General features: G+C 37.4%; 1 protein-coding gene across 1 annotated transcript; it reads right to left on the minus strand.

Moving 5' to 3' along the window:
* Positions 1-834: 834 nt before the first annotated feature.
* Positions 835-21726, minus strand: LOC133731386 (secretory carrier-associated membrane protein 3-like). The gene is made up of 13 exons (XM_062158769.1): positions 21607-21726; positions 13375-13419; positions 4234-4350; positions 4088-4150; positions 3601-3634; positions 3320-3442; positions 2878-2940; positions 2676-2769; positions 2267-2309; positions 2045-2112; positions 1761-1809; positions 1505-1570; positions 835-1394 (listed from the first exon to the last, which is right to left on the minus strand). The coding sequence occupies exons 1-13, from the start codon at positions 21724-21726 to the stop codon at positions 1332-1334; spliced, it is 948 nt and encodes a 315-aa protein (XP_062014753.1). The 3' UTR covers positions 835-1331.
* Between the last annotated feature and the right edge of the window lie 1073 nt (positions 21727-22799).

A 22799-nucleotide genomic window follows, 5' to 3' on the forward strand; every position in this document is an offset into this window, starting at 1 on the left:
CCAAACCATACCCCTTCTTTTCTGCTGAATGAATGATATGCAGTAGAATTTCCCATTAAAGTTCTGATATTCTGATCTTATTCTGTTCACGTGTAAGTTTTGGAGGTGGAATGACCTTAAGGAAATATTTGTTGCTATTCCTTTTCAATTAGATGGTACAGATAGTAGCTATTCGTTTATTGAACATATCGGGTCATCTCTGCATACTGATATCACTTTCATTTGGACATAATTTCTTGTCTAGTTGAAAATATAGTGATCGACGCTCAGAAAGTCTATCCTGTTATTTTGTTTGTAGGAAGGGGGGCGTGCTGGCAAGATGTGCTCTAGAATTGAATCTAATTCTTCAAGAGTCATAACAGATACTGTGTCAGAACTGCAAAAGGGTGGCTTCACTGATATAATGTGTAACAGGATTGCATACACATTCATCCCAAGTTACAGTTCCTATCACAATTGTCTCAATGCTCTCTACCTCCTCTAGTCATACGCCAAGTCACTTAATATTGATAGACTAGAGCTCAGGAATTTTGTGAGGCAAAGATTAAAGCAATATCAGTCTTGCCTGAGGAGCTTGAAGACAGTAGTCATCCCTTCCTAGAGTCATCTTCGGCATTACTTAATATCGGTATACTAGAGCTCAAGAATTTTGTGAGGACAGTCTTGCCTGAGGAGCTTCAAGACAGGAGAAGTGATCGCTGCAGTATTCGCGTTCAGGCATTGCGCAAATTCTCCTGACTTTGATGGTCTGATGAGGGAGATTGCAGTTTGTGTCTTAATTACCGTGTATCTAATTCTCATATATGTATGTACATTGCAATGTAGATCCTTCAATGATATAAATATAAAAATTAAAAATATATGTTCCTTCAAAGCTTAGCGATTCAGGGACATGAGTTTCCTATTGGCATTTTAGCTAACTGCATTGCCTTTAGGATGCAGTTAGCTTCACAGAGGAGAAAGCAATACTTAGGATACAATTAAACAAAAAGGTTTAATGAAACAAATTAATTACAATTAAACAACACTGGCATTAATAAAGGAAGTGAGTGTTTGAATCCAGGTGCCCTACACCTTCCCTTGCTTCTGTTGCTTCAATCATTTAACTTGCCATAATTTTTCAAAAAGTAACTTGTGAAATGAGATCTCTTGTGAAATATGTAAAATCAAAAAGTAAAGGCTCGAGCAAAACATCTGTATCCGCAAACCCTGTAGCTAAGGGCCTATACAATCTAAGATCAATACAGAGTCACCATAATTTTTCTTCTGAATACATGTTTCTTTGCCTTATACTGCTGCTCACCAACTTGTCTGCTGCCCTCACCAACTTGTCATGCTCCCTGACGCTTCATTTTAGCAGCTTTACCACTTCCCGGGACGTACATGTATACTTGCTGCACATGTAAAGAGAAAAAGGTGTTAAAAGAAATCAAGAAGCAAGTGCTGCAACAGAACCAAATATGATGCATATCATTTCGTGACAATTTGACAAGGAGAACAAGACCTGAATAATCCAGATGCTAAGCACTGATTCTAGACAGAACATGCCGAATCCAATACAGTAGAACAACTATAAACAGAACAAATTCATCAGTATCAGCCATCAGATCTTAATACTATAACACGAATATGAAAACTACAAAATTATATATGCCAACTGCTTATAGGTTTTATACACCATTAAAAGAAAAGAAGGCATCTGAGATGAGTGAAGGGTACATGGACAGTCATATGATAAGCGGACTTCTATATAGTCTTACCCTAACCAAAGCATGATCACTTCGAATATCAATTGCAGCCAGAATGCCACTGTTCCAAAATCACACAACAGGTAAATCATAAGTAGATAAACAATGTTCAAGCATATTCCCAATTTTAATTCCTTAGGCACCCACTAGTTATATAATTTTATTGTGTATAAGTAGATAAACAATGTTCAAGCATATTCCCAATTTTAATTCCTTAGGCACCCACTAGTTATATAATTTTATTGTGTATAAATCTGTGCAATTCAGTAATCAAATTAATGTTTCGAGCGACATACATGAGAGATTTTCCTTTGAACATTATAGAGGGAGCAACCGCAGCAAAGATGCAGAAGCCAATGTGGATCTGTACGGAAAAGAAAATATAAGTAAAGGGCTATGCTAAAATTCCTGGAGTAAAATGCAAACCTACATTGCAACAAGAAATGTAGGACAGCTTTATCAAATAGAAATCTGAGACAACAAAACCTAATACAAAAAGAAATCTGAGACAACATTACCAGAAACAGGAAAAACCATCGGTACTTCAAAGCACTCTCAGACCTGCAACAAGATTAAATGAAAGAATACCAATTAATAGCACAGCTAACACTATATTCAACAGTTAATGCATTATTCCACTTGCTTTCAAAACTTACGCATGCATTAGCATAATTTGTCAGGAGGGGAAATTCTACAATGCATGTATTACTTATTTGAAACACATTGATTGATCATAACTAACAGAACATAGTGTCATATTGCAACATGTTCACTCTGAGAACAGTTGCTTCATTAGAGTCCAACACAATGTCCAAGCTTCAGAGAATTTCTTTGTGGCTTTTTAACAGGGGAATAGTAAAACTGGAGCTTGGTAGTTAACAACAAAAGATATCAACAACCAAATTTATCACCGAGAGAAAGTAATACCTGAACACACGGCAAAGAGGACGGTACCACAACACATAAGATCCAGGGGCCCCAGCAATGAAATATATAACTGCAAGGAACCAAATTTTCACCCCTATACCAATACGAGGAAATAATCAATTTCACCAAACTCGAAACAGCAGATCCAAAATTAATATTCAAGCAATTGCAGGACAGACACAAAGTATATCTTTGTACTCACCTTCACCCGTAATCCAGGCAGTAGTCACAGCTATTATATTCCAGAATAGGCAAGCAACAATTCCTGCATAACATCACCATTCATCAATAAATCTCAAGCCTTCAGTATATAGTAGAAAAACTTATTCATACAGTCTACCTGACAATCTAATCATGATAGCAGAAGACAAGTTCATGCAATGATATATGGATTACAGAATAACAACAACTGTTAAACATCAGTTATATTATCTTTGACCGTTATAGTTTTAAAGCCATAAAAATTGAGGCCTCAACACCATGTTACAAGGCCAACCATCATGGCACCAACAGCCATGATTTCAACTAGAGAAAACTATAGCCAGCGCATGTATACATCTTTTTTTTTTTTTTTCAATTGCATGCAATTACAATCCGGACACATGTTATCAGACAATTTATAAATCAAGCAACAGTTGACATACGTAACCGTGTTGTAAATGCAACATACATCACCCTTTGTAAATGAATTGGTATTTCATTTGCAATATCATGATGGATAAGTGGAAAGAAAGGAGGCCAATTTTTTTCCTCCAGAACAATTCCAGCTGCAAAACAAAACAGAGCATGTCAACACTCTAGGTGATCAACTTTCAGAGGACATCCACTTTCTTAGTTTTCAGGTAAGGTTTTGAACACATTCATTTAACCCCAAACAATGAGAAGACTACTGATATTTCAGCAAAATAAAGGCAAGGCATAATACCTCGTGCTGCAGCATCCTCTTTCCGTTTTACAATCTACATGCAGCACCAGAAAAAAAAAAATGAATGTTGAAATTTGTATTGTATGGACCAATAAAGAATTATAATACAAATTTACAGGAACATTTGATGCCATGTTTTTTTTTTTTTTTGTAGGAAAGGTAAAGTAAGAAAAAGATCAACAAGAGACAAAAAAATCTGCTCTAAGAATACTGAAGTAAATATCTCAGAAATCATTCCCAGAAAATTTAGACCTCGCAAGATACTCCTATTCATCTGTAACTAGAGTCACCAAAAAAAAAAATGCATAATGGCAAACATCAGTGCTCTACATCCTTTATGTTCAGGATAGTTATGAAAATTTTCAGTCTCTTTATAAAAAAATATATAAATAAATAAAAATTTGATAAACAGGTTGACAAACATCAGTGCTCTACAGCTGAGTATTAAATTTCCATGCAATCAGACTTTAGAATTTTCAAGTCATACCTCTTCACACTTTCTCAGTTCAGCTTCTTTAGCTTGGAGTTCCCTCTCCCTCTTTTTCAAATCCTAAATCAAATAATAACTAAAATTAGAAAAACACTATGCCAAATACAAGTAATCTAATTAACAGCCTCTAAATTCAAACTCACCCCACTTCCATCAATCGGTATATCAACGGTTTCACCAATACCATAATTGAAACCAGCACGTTCTGGAGGCAGAGGTGATAGTCTGGAGTTCTTGGCAGGAGCAACGCTTCCATGATTCTGGTCAATACAAATGCATTAGAGCTCAAACAGGTATAGTTTCTATGTTTATACATACTAAAACCAACGGCTTTCTCCGTGCCTAATGACTTCACAGTCCATGCTACGACTCACCAAAATCGATCTAACAACCAAGGAAAGAAGCACGAAAACTGAAATATTCAGAAAACTATCTTCCAATGAATGTTGTAACATTTCCTTTCAATCTAAATATAAACCTAAGGTGGTGAACACAGAAAAATCAGTTTCTACAAGCAACTCCGATGAAGTCCTGACTGATTATTTTTACATGTAGAGATTTAGATCACAAATTTCTATTGCAAGCTACTGCAACACATATTCAATTACAGAGACTTCAAATCCATGGAGATTCTACCAATTCAAACTGAATAGCTACAAACTTAACACGATTCACTTCAATTTCACTGAGAATCCAAAACTGAAAGGATCGCAGATCTTAAGATCTACCAAACCACAGCCAAAAGTCGCAAAGACTAGCTAAACACCACAAAACCTTTCAAGTCAACCTACCTTCAAATCAAAATTTGACTAGATTCAAAAACCAAATCATCGCATCCAAATACATCACAACAGAAAGTCTAAATCAGTTCAATTACAATTAACAGAAAGTCTAAATCAGTTCTTCTCAAAAAAAAAAAAAAAAAAAATCAGTTCTCCTTCTTCTCGTTATTCTTTCCACGGCCAAACCATCCTTCCTTGCCGAGCCGCCGCCGCCCGATTGGCCCTTGCCTCATCCCTCTGAGCTCTTGCCACCGCCCTTGCCTCATCCCTCTGAGCTCTTGCCTCATCCCTCTGAGCTCTTGCCTCATCCCTCTGAGCTCTTGCCACCGCCCTTGCCTCATCCCTCTGAGCTCTTGCCTCGGCACTCTCAGCCCTAGCCTCGGCCTTCTCAGCCCTAGCCTCGGCCTTCTCAGCCCTAGCTTCCTCCTTCTCAGCCCTAGCTTCCTCCCTTACAGATCGATGATGATCGAGGCGGTGAGACTTGCTCTGAATGGACACTGAATAGTAAGAGATACACAAGGTCCCAACTCCAACAGCACTCGTCCCCATCCATAACCCTCGAAAAGGAAATCTCCACCATTTGCGGGATTGAGGAGGTTCAATAACCATCAGCTGATTCAGCTCCCTTCCAGTACAGTAAGCTCGCACAGGCACCACGGCCACCATCCGGCCAAGGAAGGAAATTCTCGACATCGGGTTAGTGAGGAGATGTCAAGGTAGAGATTGTTAGGATGTAAGCCAAGGGTACTATATGATAGGGTTATCACGCGGTTACATTGCACCGACGGTTTGGGGATTATCTTTTATTTTTTTACTGGGCTTGGGCCTTTGTGCTCTAGTCTTAAATGGAGCGTAAATGAAGAATTTTTGGAGACTTATAATCATTTGTTTTCTGACAATCTAGTGTGGAGTCCACATAATTTCTCTTATCATGCTTAGATGAGTGTTTCGTGAACAAAGAGGATAGCTATTATGGCTAAATACAGATTAATATCATGTGGTTCGGGTCTAAAATTAATTCAATTACTCAATTTCTCATTTAATAAAAAAACAACAAGCAAATCCGTTAGTTTTGTGTTAAGTGAGTCCGTTTATTGGCTGGTGTGGCTCATATGGGGTCTACGTTTTATAATGTGGTATTGAGATGGTATGCATAGTCAACTTATGAGTGAGTTCCACTATTAGAAATCTATCAAATAAAATGTTTTTCAACAAGCAACCTAACCAATAACTTGTATCCACAACCTCTTACATACAAGTCACTCAACAAATCACCACACTAACCCCACAATATTACAAATTTTACTTAGATTTTATATTTATACTATATTCCTCACAAAATTAAATAAAAATGTTTATTTATAATATTAGGTTAACCTTAGTTTTTATATTAATACTATATCCCATGAATAGACTCAAGTACTTCAAAAATTTCATCATTCAGATTTTTAGTTTGTTTTTTTTCTAAGTACTTTTGATGAAGATAAATGAATACTTGTTAAAGGAAAAACATATTATGTGTTTCATCAAAGTAACTGACGAAGAAGAAAAGCGATTACAGCTCAATTATCATTTACTGTTATTATTGTAAGTGATATTTCCATTGTAATTCTTTCCCCATATAAATAGACTATCTAATGAAATGAGCAGACCAAATCCCATTTTACTTTCACAGATTATCAGTACGCTCATAGCCAATAGCTAAGAAAAAAAATTAAAATGAAAATATTATCATTCTACCTAAATAGAAATACTTTAAAGAATATGAGATATATTTTTGAATTCTTTAATAATACCCCCCATTTACTTGTAGGAATGAATCGAGGAGAACTAGAGTGCTTAGTTGATAGTGGGACTACCCACACCATATTATAGAATAGGCACTTATTCATTGAATTAATAGCCTATAATTCCTTTGTGACTACGATGATTGTAATAAAAGGGTGAGAAACCGCCAAATTTTTGTTGCCTAACGGCACAATGTTTAAAGTCATAGATGCTCTGTATGCACCAAGAGCTAATCGAACCTTATTAAGTTTCAAAGATATTTGTGTCAACGGTTATCATATAGAAACCCACTGTGAGAATGGAACCGAATATCTTTATATTACCTCTAATGAATGCGGAAGGAAACGCATTTTAGAGAAATTAATGAATCAATCTAGTGGACTATACCTCACTACTATTCGGATCATTGAATCATATGCCATCACCAACAATGAAATGTGGAACACTGACTCGTACAAACTTTGGCATGACCGCCTAGGACATCCTGGTCGTGACATGATAATCCGTATTTTAAAGAACTCACACGGACATCCCTTATTTCGAGTGAAAAATAAAATGGGACAAAAATCAGCCACACTGCAAGGTGTCGGTCCTAGTACTGCTTAAATGCAATCATTGCCTTCTGAAGTACCAGAAGCACTACCTCACTTTCATTATGCCTCATTGACTATTTCAAAGACACATCACCCGTTTTGCAAAGCCTACTCTTTAGCAAAAACAGGACCGAGACCTTCCTATGCTAAAGATACAAAACAAAACATTCTATTCCTACAAAAGATACAAGGAGATATTTGTGGACCTATCCATCCAGAATGAGAACCATTCAAGTACTTTTTGGTTATGGTGGATGCTTCGACACACTGGTCACATATCGCATTATTGTCCACAAGAAATGCTGCATTTGTAAAACCCCTAACACATATTATACGTTTAAGGGCTCACCACCCTGATCACCCTATCAAGTCTACATCAAAAACATTTGATGATTATTGCATGTCTATTGGGAGCGATGTAGAGCATCATGTATCTCATGTGCACACACAAAATGGTCTCGCATTAGCCACCATCAAAAGGCTACAAATGGTGACTAGGGCACTCGTTATGCGCACCAACCTGCCTATATCTGCTTAGTATTATGCAATATTACATGCAGCTTTACTTATTCGTTTCAAACCCACGGCTAGCCAACCATTTTCTATGTTTGATAACTGGATATGAGCCTGACATTTCACACTTACGCATAGTTGGTTGCACAGTATATGTGCCTATTGCGCCCCCACAGCGCTCCAAAATGGGTTCTCATAGACGATTTATGTTGGATACGAATCTCCAACAATTATCCGCTATTTAGAATCTTTAACAGGCGATCTCTTTACTGCTATATTTGCGTATTGTTACTTTGATGAGACAGTCTTCTCGTCGTTAGGGCGAGATAGAAAAAAGAATTTTCCAAGGGAACGACAGGAATTGTCGTGGTTTGTCCCCACTCTGTCTCGTTTTGATCCCTGCACTACTTTGATGAGACAGTCTTCTCGTCGTTAGGGTCTCGTTTTGATCCCTGCACTACTTTGATGAGACAGTCTTCTCATCGTTAGGGGGAGATAGAAAACAGAATTTTCCAAGGGAACGACAGGAATTGTCGTGGTTTGTCCCCACTCTGTCTCGTTTTGATCCCTGCACTTCACAAAGTGAAAGTGAAGTGAAAAGAATAATCAACCTTCAGAACGTAGCAGATTCAATGCCTGATGTATTTACTGATATCGCAAAACTGACGATATCACATATACCAGCTGCAAATGTGCCTACAAGGTTTGAAGTCTCCAACAAGGGGCACAGTGCCGCAGATAGAGGCGCTGCAACAACACTTAGTGGAGGTATGGTTGAGGCGGTGGCTCCCCAAAGGAAGAGAGGGAGGCCACTTGGTTCGATTGACACTTACCCAAGGAAGAAGAGGGCGAGTAACGCACAAACCAATCCATTAATCATCAATGTAGAGAATCTCTCTCATGAGATTGTCTCTGATTATAGTTATGTCCATGAATCAATACTGGAAGACGCTCTGATGTTTAAAATGATTCCAGAGAACAAAGAAATCTCAATGGATTATGAGAGTGTGTACGAGTTGATGGGAAGATCTTCCATACACATTGATGATGTATTTGCATGCATTGTTGCTCAAGAAATCATAGAGCACGATGATATCGAACCACGCTCTATTGCAGTCAACAAAGAGCAGATTGGAGTAAATGGAAAGAAGCAATCCAGGCATAACTAGATTCTCTGGCAAAGAGACACGTATTTGGTCCGGTAGTACTAACCTCACCATGTATAAAGCATATAGGACATTGGGTCTCTGTCAGAAAGCGTAATGAGAATAATGAAGTCATGAGGTGTAAGGTTCGCCTTGTGGCACAAGGTTGTTCACAACGCCCTGGAATTGACTATGAGAAGACATACTCTCCTATAATGGACGTTATAACATTCCGATACTTAGTTAGCTTGGTAGTTTCCAAAGGACTGGAAATGCAGCTCATGGATGTGGTTACTGCATATCTCTACGGGGATCTTGATTCATATATATAAAAGTGTCTGATGACCTTACATTATCCAAATTAAGTGACTCTAAACCACGGAGTGCGTTTGCAATTAGGTTGAAACGCTCACTTTATGGATTGAAACAATCCGGGTGGATATGATATACCCATCTAAGTGACTACTTGATTGGAAAGGGATATAAGAACGATGAATTATACCTATGTGTATTCATAAAGAAAACAAGTTCCAGACTTGCAATTGTACCTATATATGTCGATGATATGAACATAATAGGTACTCTTGATGAAATAAGAGAAACCGTGGGCTACTTGAAATCCGAGTTTGAGATAAAGGATCTTGGGAAAACTCGATCCTGTCTAGGCCTTGAACTAGAACACCGAGTTTGTGGAATACTAATCCACCAGTCTGCGTATGTCCAAAAGATGCTCAGGCGATTTAACATGGACAAAGCGCATCCTGCTAGCACTCCCATGATCAGTTGAAGTTTGGATGCAAAGAAAAATCCATTTCGTCCAAAGGAAGATGATGAAGTGGTGTTGCGAGCTGAAATTCTCTATCTAAGTGCAATAGGCGCATTATTGTACTTAGCCCAATGCAATCGACCAGACATTGCATTCTCAGTGAACTTGTTAGCTAGATTTAGCTGAGCGCCCACGCAGCGTCACTGGAATGGTATCAAGAACATTTTTTGATACCTAAAAGGAACCATTAACTTGGGACTGTTCTTTCCCTACAAAGAGACAAGAGGGGTCGCAGATGGAACTGCAATCCCCAAAGGAAATGTTGATGGCGAAAGTGTCAATGACTACACCGAAACCCCAAATAATGTTTTGGTTGGTTTTGCTGATATTGGGTACCTCTCTGACCCACATAAAGGTTGTTCCCAAATTTGTTATGTATTTACCATTGGCAACACAACGAGATCTTGGAGCTCAACCAAGCAAAGTGGCTACCTCCTCGAATCACTCTGAGATCATTGCTCTACATGAGGCGGTTCATCAGTGTATATGGTTAAGAGCTATCATTACACATATTCGAGGGACAAGTGGTTTGAGTTCTACAACTGAATATCCTATTTGCATTGATGAAGATAATGCAGCTTGCATCGAACAGATGAAGGTAGGTTATATCAAGGGTGATAATACAAAACACATATTGCCAAAGTTTTTCAGCAACAACAGACTCTCCTCAAGATTCAAGTGAATCAAGTAAGGTCTGAGGAGAATGTGGCAGATTTGTTCACCAAATCATTGTCTAAGGCCATATTTGAGAAAAATGTGAAAAACATAAGAATGCGAAGACTTTCCAAACTCCCTTGACTAATGTAAGGATCAGAGGGAAGTGTAGACGTTAGGGGGAGTCTTAACACACACATGTCATCATCAAATGTAATAGGTGCATTGTGCTCTTTTCCTTATATCAAAGTGTATTTTTTCTCCCACAGGGTTTTTACTTGGCAATGTTTTTAGTGAGGCAACAATTCATGCACCATTTCGTCTTTGACTTAGCACAAGGGGAAGTGTTAAAGGAAAAACACATTACGTGTCTTCGTCAAAGTAACTGACGAAGAGGAAACTAGGGGATTAGCGATTACAGCTCAATTTTCATTTATTGTCATTATTGTAATTGATATTTCCATTGTAGTCTCTCCCTGTATAAAGGGGTTATCTAATGAAATAAGTAGATCAAGTCCCATTTACTTTTACAATACTTGATTTTTAATTGAGTCATATCTATTGCTAAAAAATTAAATATCTTCCTTTGAACAAAATTGTCTCTTTTTTTATATGAAAATATTTCATTTCTCATAAAATAAAAAATGGTTAATGAATTTTTATTTCAAAGTTTAGGAGATATAGTTTGATGAAGAGAAAATTCAAGGGACATTGTATAAACATAAAAACTTAGGATAATTTATAACAATGCAAGGTTAGCATGGTGGTTTGTTGTGCGAGTTGTATTCTAATGGTCATGGATTTGAGCAAAGGTTTACTAGAAATCCTTATTTTTGATAGTTTTCTAATAGTGGCATCCACTCATTCACTCACAAGGTGACATGTCATCAAAGAGAAGCCCACCAAGTCAATGTAAACCCCTAATTAGCTGCCCATGCATGTCACCTAATCGTCATGTCATAAAATATAGGCCCCACACTAGTCATGTTAGCAAGATAATTGGCTCACTTAACGGAAGACTAACATTTTGGACCTATTAAATCAAAATTGAAAGTACATGGGTGCTTGTCCAGGAACTGAATGAATTTTAGACTAAATCACATAGTAGTAAACAATATTTAGCTCTAATTATTATTATTATTAAAGGATTCATGACTAGTATCCCTTGTCAAGATAGAGAGAATATTCTTCATCGATACCAAACATACATACATAAGGAGCTCCCCACCACATATATATGATGACATTCTTGTAATAAGGTCCATTAGCTAGTCCATTTGTAAAAAAGGTCCTCCACTGCTATGTAAGGAAGACACCCTCACAACATTACACGTTTACCACTTATGAGAGTTAAACTCTCCTAATAGAGCTCTTAGTTCTTGACCCTTGTAACCCCTCTACCCATAATGCATACTTAATTGGACATAGCCTAGCTCCACAGTGAACAAAGGTGAACCTCTACAAACATCCTCTGTGTGTGATGGTGTGTGACTGTAGTTATCGATGATTTTTTCTAACTGATTTTACAGGTTACAGCATAAACAGTTATGATAAATGGAGAGAGGCTCTAATGAAGACTACTAAAACGAGGACTTGTTGAGGATTTTTTTTTGTGAAACCACTTTTGGATTATATTTTCTCAAAGGAAAATATTTAAGAATGGTACACCACATATGACCCACTCCAAAATTCAGTTCATTTACTTTCAAATAAATCAAAACGGTACCTGACTTTCAAAACCCGGCACACTTTTAGTATATGACGTTAATAACACCGTTAACCTTATGCAAATATTTATTATTCAAAGGATAATTTAGTATTTCAAAGGTTTGGTTTGGACACCAAAATTTGATCTTCTCCTCCTTCTCCTTCCCCCCTTGACATCAAGGTTTGATTTGTTCTCCTCCTTCCTTCCTCAGTCCCTCCCCATATCAAGGTTTGATTTGGATACCCAAATCTGATTTTCTTCGATCTCCTTGTTCTTCATCTTCCTTATCCTCCTTCTTCTTTATTTATTTTTTATTTTTATTTTATTTTTTCATCAATCCTTGAAGAAACGGATTTGCCCTTACAAATTTGACCAAAATCACACTGACTAAACGAGGATGTAACAATACATACCAATTTTGGGTTGAGTTTTCAACTTCATGTATTGTCTTGATTTATTTGAAAGAAAACGTACCAATCTTCTTAGTGAGCCATATGTGTTTTACTGTTCTTAAAAAATTTCATTTCGCTAATCAACAATTAGATGTTTAGATATTCATGTGTGGATCATTTATTCAATTTTTGACCCAAAATGAAAATCATTAAGGCATTTATAATCGTTATTTATCAATTATAACATGAACAATTCATGTTTGACAGATTTGCTTCGTACATTAATTTGATCTAGTATGGTACCTTAACAATTAGCAATTTGGAAGAAATTTTTTAGGAGTGATCTACTCATGCATATATAAACATCTAACGGTTGATTTGTCGTAATGTAATCGAAAAGTAGACCTCACATACCGTTGATTAGAAAGTTTTCAACTAGTCCTCATTAAAGTGATCCTCTAAATGGTTTGTTTACAAATTTCATGTGTAGCAGTAAATGAATTTATTGTCTTACACTAATATAATTTATTGTCGGACAACAAAAAGAAGAGAAAATTTATGTGTAGAGTTCTCGTCCTATACCGTAGTCCTATGCTCAAATTAATATAATGTATCTAGCTAATTTAAGTAAAATTTTAATGCATTAATTTTTTATTATTTATTACATCAACTACTTTTCCGTAAGTCAAAACTCCACAATCCTCAATTAATGAAAATGAGTCAATATCACTAAACCAAATGGTATTGAGCTACTGCATTAATATTCTATAGATCATCAAATTTTAAATTTTTGTTAAAAGTTGCATTACTAGGCAAATATTTTAAATTCATAACGGAAACTTTAAAACGACGCTTACTATGAAATAGCTTTGAGAAAACGTACATTGGAAGGTCTGCATGAGAGCTTACTGGAATCCAGCGGGCTTGCCTATCAATGAGATGAAATATGACTAGCCATTCTTTTGACCAAGATGAAATCAACTACGTGAGACCCAAGGTTGATATACCGCTCATACTCCTGCAACGATGAGCACTAATATGAACTAGACGCACAAAGATAAATAAATAATAAACGATGAGCTCCAATCATCAACTCATTTGTTTTATTAGATCTTTAACTCAATTTAAGTGGAAAACCTGATCGAGAAAAATGATTTTCAAACCAATTTCAGTAAATATGCAGAGTGCTAGTCGTTCTGAAGGATATGTTTATGTTTTCATTTTAATTTTGTTTTTCTCATGGCAACAATAAATGTATAATCAATATAAGAAGCCAAGAACCAATTCAAACGCACTAATAATGTGATCTCTCAGTACGGGACAAATGCCACTAAAATAATGATCTCTTTAGTAATAATATGTATGCATCTATACTGGTATTAAGAGAAGAGGTTGTATCATACTCATGTTTAAATCATTTGCATTTTACTTGCTAATAATGTATTACAGTTTTTTTCACCTAAATCACAGATTGAAAGGACTACATCTCAAATAGGTACATGGAATTTTAATACTAAACAATACTAGTAAGAGTGTGAGCCCGTGTGTAGGAAGGTATGGAATGGTGGAAAGTTTTTTCTCAATGGGAAAGTAGTGGAAAATTTCTTTCTACCATATTTATAGTCATTTGATTTATCGTAAAAAAAAATCAGTTATGGAGAGCAAGTTCTATTCTCTTAATGACATTATAGATTAGGTCTTTATTTTTACAAATTCACGTATAATTGACAAGTCCCTACACTGCAATCAATAACGTCATACTAAGTAGTACCTGCTAAATGGGGCTTAATACCAAACTCCATATAGATAGTACACAAGTTCCATGCAGTTGTAGACCAGTTTCCAGTAGACTAACTCATGCAATAGTACACAAGGAACTGGTTTACCACTGTATGCAATATGTCTATACTATTTGAAGCTCGTCTATCATTGATGTACGAATTTAGTAGCATATTGTAGACTTCTCCTCCTTCAAAGACCACAATCGAGTCTCCTTTCTTCCTTAAGGATCACACTGACAAGTGCCTCTTTAAAGAACGTTTGGAAACCATCACGTGCTTCGATATCGTAAGGAGCATCTAAGGACTCAAAACTCATTCATCACTTCAGCTCGCGACACCTGCTAGAAGCAAACATAAAATACATTAAGCGGGGCTTGAAAGTCTTATCGTGCTGCAATGGGGAGTATTGAAACTAATAATTATGGAATTGTTAGGTTGGTCATTGTTTGCAGAGTGATCATACGATAAATTAATCAAACAACACTGAGTTTCAGAATTTTAATACTCGGAAATACTACCCCAGCAGAGGCGGCAATGGGTGCATCGACTAATTAAAATTATAAATTATTAGAAAGAAAAAAAAGGAAAACACATTTAATTGAAATCATAATAAATCATTTAATCCTTGGGCTACGTGTGTATCCCTATAGGTAGGTTACAGCCTTATAGGTTTCTATTAATAACTACTTTTCAGGACAACATTTGCATAGAAGTATGAAAACGAATGTCAAATCAATCAATTTACATATTAGTGTCAGGTATTTGTAACAAATAATACTAATTAAAATTGAAAAAGAAGAAGGAGTAAAAGAAGGCCAAATCAATCCCTAACAACAAGGAGATGTACAAATTTACACATTAATATCAGATCTGTAACAAATAATACTAATCAAAATTCAAAAAGAAGAAGTAAAGCATGCACTCGACAGGCTCCGGTTAGGGTATTCTTATTTGTTTGCAGAAAAAAACGAGATAATCGTAAGTCTGAAATTAAGGAAAATGGAGAGATCCATCTGAGTGGTTCCTGATCGCTGGCCACCCTACTTGCAGAGAAGAGAATTGTACGGAAAAGAAAAAACAAAAACTTGCAATAAATTATATCAATCAGATCTTGGCCTCTGCATGTAAATCGTCAAGGCCTGTATGAGACCTTGAAGATCGATGGAAATTATACCTTTCGATGAAGTTGTTGATGAGAAAATGCGTCAACGCATCAGTTTTAATGAGTATTAGATGAAATCGAATGACGAAAATTAGTGAAGACCAAATCCATGCTTGTGTAGAGTCCAGAGCCGAAGACGTACAGCAAAAGAAAAAAAAAAAATCAGACAACAAGTCTGCAGCTAAGAGATGCCTTCTCTCATGATATGATATGTATTGATGGCTGACTGGGTAGGGTTGGTATCATTGGTTCTCAGCCGTTGGATGCCTGATATTGCCAGATTAGGTAAAAGAAATATGTATGGCTCCAGTTGTTGGAAAACGCACTGGTTGAAAAAATATTTTACAGCTGAGTTTGTTACTAGAAGAGGTCAAATCGATGGCTATGTTTGGCTTCTCGATCTTCTCAACAGTCAGCTGACTACATCGTTTTTTTTGGTTACAAGTCAGCTGCCGACATCTTGGATTTATAACAAACTACGACCAGATAAAAGAAAAAAAAAGAAAAAAAAAAAAAGAAGAAGAAAGAATGCAAGTGCTCCTTTCCGGCTTTACCTTTTCCTTTTTTAAAGACTAAAGTTAAAGAGAAGAGCATGCATGGAGCTTCTGATGATAGGCAAGCTGCCGTTCCAGAGGCTTGTGAGGGAGATTGCTCAGAATTTCAAGATCACCAATCTCCGGTTAATTCCAGATCGAGCAGCTTCAGGGAGGCGGCGGAGGAGCTAGAGAGGCTTCACTTGCTTCGTTTCTCCTAATAACTGTGAGGTAAACTTTTCCTCTTTTGCGTACATGAACAACGACGCGCGAGTTGTCGGAGGTGGTGCGGATTGAGATGCAGAAGTAGCAAGCTTGTTAATATGAGTACTTTCAAATTGAATAAAATAAGAAAAATTCGCTTGTGGGTGCTGCTTCTTGAACCAGAGAGATGAAGAATCATGGGTTTTGGTGGTTGGCGCAGTGGTCATCTCTCAAAAGAATGAATAACCCAACACTGATGCTGGTTGTCTCTCAGTGATGGAGCGGTACAGGTAGGCGGTCATGTTCGAGCCACGTGGTTGCCATGCTATATTTTTAAGTTTTGACCTCAGGCACGTGACTAGCACGTACGCTGCCAGTGTCCATGCGCTGACGGACGGTTGGATCATAATCATGTAATGCAATTACAGAGGGCAGAGATTAGAAGAAGGTTTGTAAAGCAATTGATGGTGCAAGCCTTGGTTAGTCAAGGTCCACAATGACTTGTCAATTATTGAGAAGATATTTGTAACAAAACTTAACACACAAACTATAGTTGTCTACTATATATGTTAGATTATTCAATTTTTTTTGTTTGTTATTTTATAGTCTGAAGTCTGAACACATAAGCATTTTTGGTCATTGTTTAGATTAAACTAAGCAGGTGATCTGTAGACTAGGTTTCAGTTGTAGTTGGGGACTTGGGGTTGGGGGAATGGGGGTTACATTCATCCTTCTTCTTCTCTTTGTAAATTTGCTATTCTACTTTTGTGCCTAGTTTGCTGTATACCGTGTTTCTTATCTGTCTTATTTTGTTTCCTTGGATGTAGATACAGGAAGGTCTTCTTAAACTACCTCAGAAAACAGAGAATATGCAGACTGCAAAGTCATGTATATATAGTAGATTGATTTAGATCATAATTGTTCTAAAGGAGACGAACATAAGAATATGAATATATAGCAATGATTTTAGATTTTTAGGGCCGGGGAAGAGACAGAGTAATGCAAACTCTTTTGGTTTTTCAGAGCTTTACTAGAAATTGCCAACACATCATTCATATGATGTGAGTTCATTTCTTCCCTTATTTCACTTCCAATTATAATTTAATTAAGGTTTAGATTATAGGGATTTTGTCCATTTACCTCATTTCTAAGATGTTTTTTTTCCCACTTACCTCATTAAGTTTTGAGAAATTTTAAATACACACCCCTAATCACTTAATACACATCCCTATTATTTTATATTTCAAATTATATTTTGTAGGTAGGTTAAATGACCAAAACAGACATCTATGCATTAAAAGTTATTTCCATTGTAATTCTCTCCCCATATAAATAGACTATCTAATGAAATAAGTAGACCAATTCTCATTTTACTTTCACAGGTTATCAGCACGCTCATAGCCAATAGCTAAGAAAAAAAAATTAGAATGAAAATATTATCATTCTACCTAAATAGAAATACTCTAAAGAATATGAGATATATTTTCGAATTCTTTAATAATACCCCCCATTTACTTGTAGGAATGAATCGAGGAGAACGTGAGTGCTTAGTTGATAGTGGGACTACCCACACCACATTATAGAATAGGCACTTATTCATTGAATTAAGAGCCTATAATTCCTTTGCGACTACGATGATTGTAATAAAAGGGTGAGAAACCGCCAAATTTTTGTTGCCTAACGACACAATGTTTAAAGTCACAGATGCTCTGTATGCACCAAGAGCTAATCGAACCTTATTAAGTTTCAAATATATTTGTTTCAACGGTTATCATATAGAAACCCACTGTGAGAATGGAACCGAATACCTTTATATTACCTCTAATGAATACGGAAGGAAACGCATTTTAGAGAAATTAATGAGTCAATCTAGTGGACTGTACCTCACTACTATTCGGATCATTGAATCATATGCCATCACCAACAATGAAATGTGGGACACTAACTCATACAAACTTTGGCATGACCGCCTAGGGCATCCTGGTCGTGACATGATGATCCGTATTTTAAAGAACTCACACGGACATCCCTTCTTTCGAGTGAAAAATAAAATGGGACAAAAATCCGTCACACTGCAAAGTGTCGGTCCTAGTACTGTTCAAATGCAATCATTGCCTTCTGAAGTACCAGAAGCACTACCTCCCTTTCATTATGCCTCATTGACTATTTCAAATCCTGCCCTTGTATGAGAATTTATTCAGCAGAAGTAAGTTCCAAACACAATTCTCCACGTGCACACAACCTATTTTGGAGGTGGAAAGACCCTTTTGTCTAATGAAATCATGCATTTGTAATAGTGACCAAATCACACCCCTTTTTTTTCTACTGAATGAATGATATGCAGTAGAGTTTCCCATTAAAGTTCTGATATTCTGATCTTGTTCTGTGCACGTGTAAGTTTTGGAGGTGGATTAACCTTAAGGAAATATTTGTTGCTATTCCTTTTCAATTAGATGGTACAGATAGTAGCTATTCGTTTATTAAACGTATCCGGTCATCTTTGCATACTTATATCACTTTCATTTGGACATAATTTCTTATTTAGTTGAAAATATAGTAATCGACGCTCAGAAAGTCTATCCTGTTATTTTGTTTGTAGGAAGGGGGGCGTGCTGGCAAGATGTGCTCTAGAATTGAATCTAATTCTTCAAGAGTCATAACAGATACTGTCCGTCAGAACTGCAAAAGGTGGCTTCACTGATATAATGTGTAACAGGATTGCATAAACACATTCATCCCAAGTTACTGTTCCTATCACAATTTTGTCTCAATGCTCTCTACCTCCTCTAGTCATACACCGAATCACTTAATTTTGGTAGACTAGAGCTCAGGAACTTTGTGAGGCAAAGATTAAAGCAATATCAGTCTTGCCTGAGGAGCTTGAAGACAGAAGTAGTCATCCCTTCCTAGAGTAGTCTTCGGCATTACTTAATATCCGCATACTAGAGCCCAAGAATTTTGTGAGGAAAGTCTTGCCTGAGGAGCTTCAAGACAGGAAGTAATCCCTGCAGTATTCCCGTTCAGGCATTGTGCAAATTCTCCTGATTTTGATGGTCTGATGTGGGAGATGACGTGGAGCCACATACACGTGGAAAACTCATGTGGGATGTATATATTCTCAACACGCCCCCGCACGTGTGGCGAATTTTCAAACTTTGGGTGACGTGGATCCCGTGTGGCCGTTAGGCATGCACATGTGGGATGTATATATTCTCAACACGCCCCCGCACGTGTGGCGAATTAGGCATGCACATACACGTGGAAAATTTTGGGTGACGTGGAGCCCGTGTGGCCGTTAGGTATGCACACGTGGATAACCCGCTCTGATACCATAATAAAGTAATTTAGGGTTCACATCCAAAACTAATTGGCAATGGATGGAGTGGCCCAAACCCTTATAAACTCATAGGCAAGGTCCCATTTTTCCCATGTGGGATGTATATATTCTCCTTCCCTTGCTTCAATCATTTAACTTGCCATAATTTTTCAGTGAAATTAAGCTTTCAGTATAGCTGAAGATGCTGCAGAGTATATCTCTTCCTCTCCAAAAATCAAGACTAAAGATTCTTGGCCAAAAATCAGGACCATATATGCTTAGCTCCGGTGTGGGGAGTGTTTGGCTCCAATTTTGTTGCAGCTGGTCAACAGTCTCTTTTCTGCGCGGGCGTGCCAGCACCGTTTGGGTGCGGTCGTTGGGGGTGTCCCTTGACCTGACTTCTTTTGAGCGACTGTAGACGAGGAGAGCACCAACCTCGTCGCAGGATTCTTTGTGCCTCGTGCTGGAGGACTTTGTCTTGTGTCACCAAGTCGATACTTAACGTTGTAGGTTAAGCAGAGCGAAATCACCGGGAAGTAGAGAGAAGTACTTGCTAAAGCGTGACTTTAGCTTGGCTGGGTTGCTAGGGCGTTACCCTTGCTTGGCTGGTTCCGTAACCGTTGTGGTCGCGGTACTACAGTCGGCTCCCGAGGAGACTAGGACCGAAGCATTTTGACAGAGGGTTTGGTGGCACTGATAGTCGGCTCCTGAGGAGACTAGGACTTAGAGTGTGATCACCTATAAGAGAAAGAGAAGGAAAGGAGTTGCTCTTAGAGAGGTTTGCTCTAGAGAGAACTTAGATCATCTTAGAGATGTTTTGATGTATGAATGAGTCAATTGTTCTATGTTGTAGCCTCTATTTATAGGCTACCAAGAAACACTATTTGGCATTTAAACAAATCATAATGGAGCACTTATGAGTTTATGGGGCACTTATGAGTTTATGGATTTGTTAGGTTCAAGCACTTAAACACTAATGGAATGTTAGGTTTAAGTCATTTTCTGCTCCCTTATCCCTCAATTTTTATCTCCACTAAGAACTCAGATTCAACCTTCGATTTCTTCATATGAAATGATCCACCATGAATGTAGATTATTGTGGTAAAATTTCAGAATTTATTTCCATGTGGTTGGGCCAGAAATGCTGCTGGACCTCTTACAGGTCCAGTTTCCAAGTTTTGCTTCTGCAGAAAATTGGACTGTTTGTTTGAAGGTTTTCCACTCCGAACGAGCTTTGGCACTCTTCATAAGAAATGATCAATGGGATGTCTAGAATTAATCTGGAAAGTTTCAACTCATTTGGAGTTCGGATGGTTAGTCCGCCATCCCTCATTTCTTGTCTAGCTCGCTTTCTCCTAGCCGAAGTAGGAAAATGTGCTAAAGTTGATTTTTCATTTCCATGTTTGGTAGGCCTTATTTAGCCTCTTAATAATATATTTTTGAACTTATCGAAAATATATATGTGAGCCACTGATATTGGCTCAATTTCTCCAAGACACGCTTTGTCAAACCAAAATGCTCATTTTGGGTCCAAACAGGGAGTTCTACTCTTTTCATCGAAGGATGTCTTAGGTCCAAAAAGTAACATTCCTCCGGCTATGCAAAACATATGCCATGCTCCCATTCAGCACAAGTCTCTCTAAAACAACCACATCGTATGAGCATTTTCTTCTTTATTTTGTGATGTAGCACCCATATTTTCTCATCATAACTTTTCAACACCCATATCTTAATATTATCTTCATCCGGATGAAATTCCACAAATGCCAAAGATCCTCTCAATTTAAGCAAATATGTAATAAGTTATAACCCGTGCCATAACTTGTGGGAAGAAGAGTCGCATAAAATTCCTCTCTGTTAAAATTGAATGAAATTATGTGACCGGGACTTTCTATATTATTGGCAATCAACCAATGCATGTCTCCACATACATATATTGCATTCCTTATACGTCTGCCCGAAAAGTAACAGCTTACATCAAAAGAAGGAGCCAAGTGTATCTGTCGCCATGAGCTTGTACGTAGTACGTACAAGAACTTGGGCCACAACACAGTTGCATGCGCTTCATACTTGCCGAAACATGAACAATCTTGTACGTGCTAGTAATATTATCAAATACCATTCCATACCAATCATTATCCCCTGAACCATTGGTGGTTGGAACTTGGATGTTACTAATCGGTAGCTGTAAAACTTCTTCCCTAAGTGGATTAATTGACCAACAAGCATGGACCTCCATGCCTAAGTTTTAAGAAAAAACAAGTTGCAGAAAACAAAGTCTACAACGAAGTTATTTTCGAAGCAACTTTGAGAGACATATTTGGTTTTTGTCAATGTCTGCTTGCTGCCATGTATTTGAATGACTGCCACCACACTAACGTCCTATCATCACACGTCCTTCCAGTAACAAGCATAAGCTGAGGTAATTCAACGATACTGGAGTTCATAGCAGAGTCAAGTAAGCGCAGGGTGTGCAGTGTAGCAAAGCCTGGGCTGCGAGCTATGTCGAAAGAGGTCTTAGACACACATTGGACGCAACAGAGTGATTTTACAGGCAGTCTCCATAAGGATTTCGACAGTAAGATGTTCCGGTAGCCGGTAGGTCCATTAATGTTGTTACCGTTGTGTTTGGGTCATCATAGCTCGAGTCCCTCAGTCTCGCCAGTGACATCTTCGGCTAACTCCTTCAATGTATTTCTCATCATCCACAAATTACTCAAAGTCTTCAGAAGATCGAATCATCTGTTTGAAAATTAATTTGCTTCCAGTCTATGCATGAGGATTCCCTGATCGTTATTTCCAGCCATTGTTTTCCAACAAGCTAGTAATACCAAACCTCACACCTCTTTTATACAATGGATATATAGGACTCCGCGAAAATAAATCTTTTAGACATTGCAATAGGAATCCATGAAAAGTTGTCTTCCTTATTTTTTCATGTTTGACTAGGAAATTATTACCTCACTAGCTAGGAAATTAATAGATAATAAAATTCTGCTAGCTTTTTGAGGAATGTAGCTGAATATTCATATATGAATAGCATATTAACCCCAAAAGGCAAGACCGCAAAAGGAAATGTTGTTCTCATCTAATTTAATTAACTCTATTTGTGTCTGCCTAGGAATCAAATGGGATGGCATCACTACTTCTGGCTTGATGTAATTATAACTACATAAATGTTCTCATGGCTTAGTTTAGACTGTTCTGTTTTGCACCTTAATGTTATGGGAATGCATGCTGCGTAAGATAGTAAACTTGTCTGGATAAGTATCAAAATCTATCTGATGTTTGGTTTAATACTAATAAATCAGC

The sequence above is a fragment of the Rosa rugosa genome, chromosome 2 (genome assembly GCF_958449725.1).
Source record: "Rosa rugosa chromosome 2, drRosRugo1.1, whole genome shotgun sequence".
NCBI lineage: Eukaryota > Viridiplantae > Streptophyta > Magnoliopsida > Rosales > Rosaceae > Rosa > Rosa rugosa.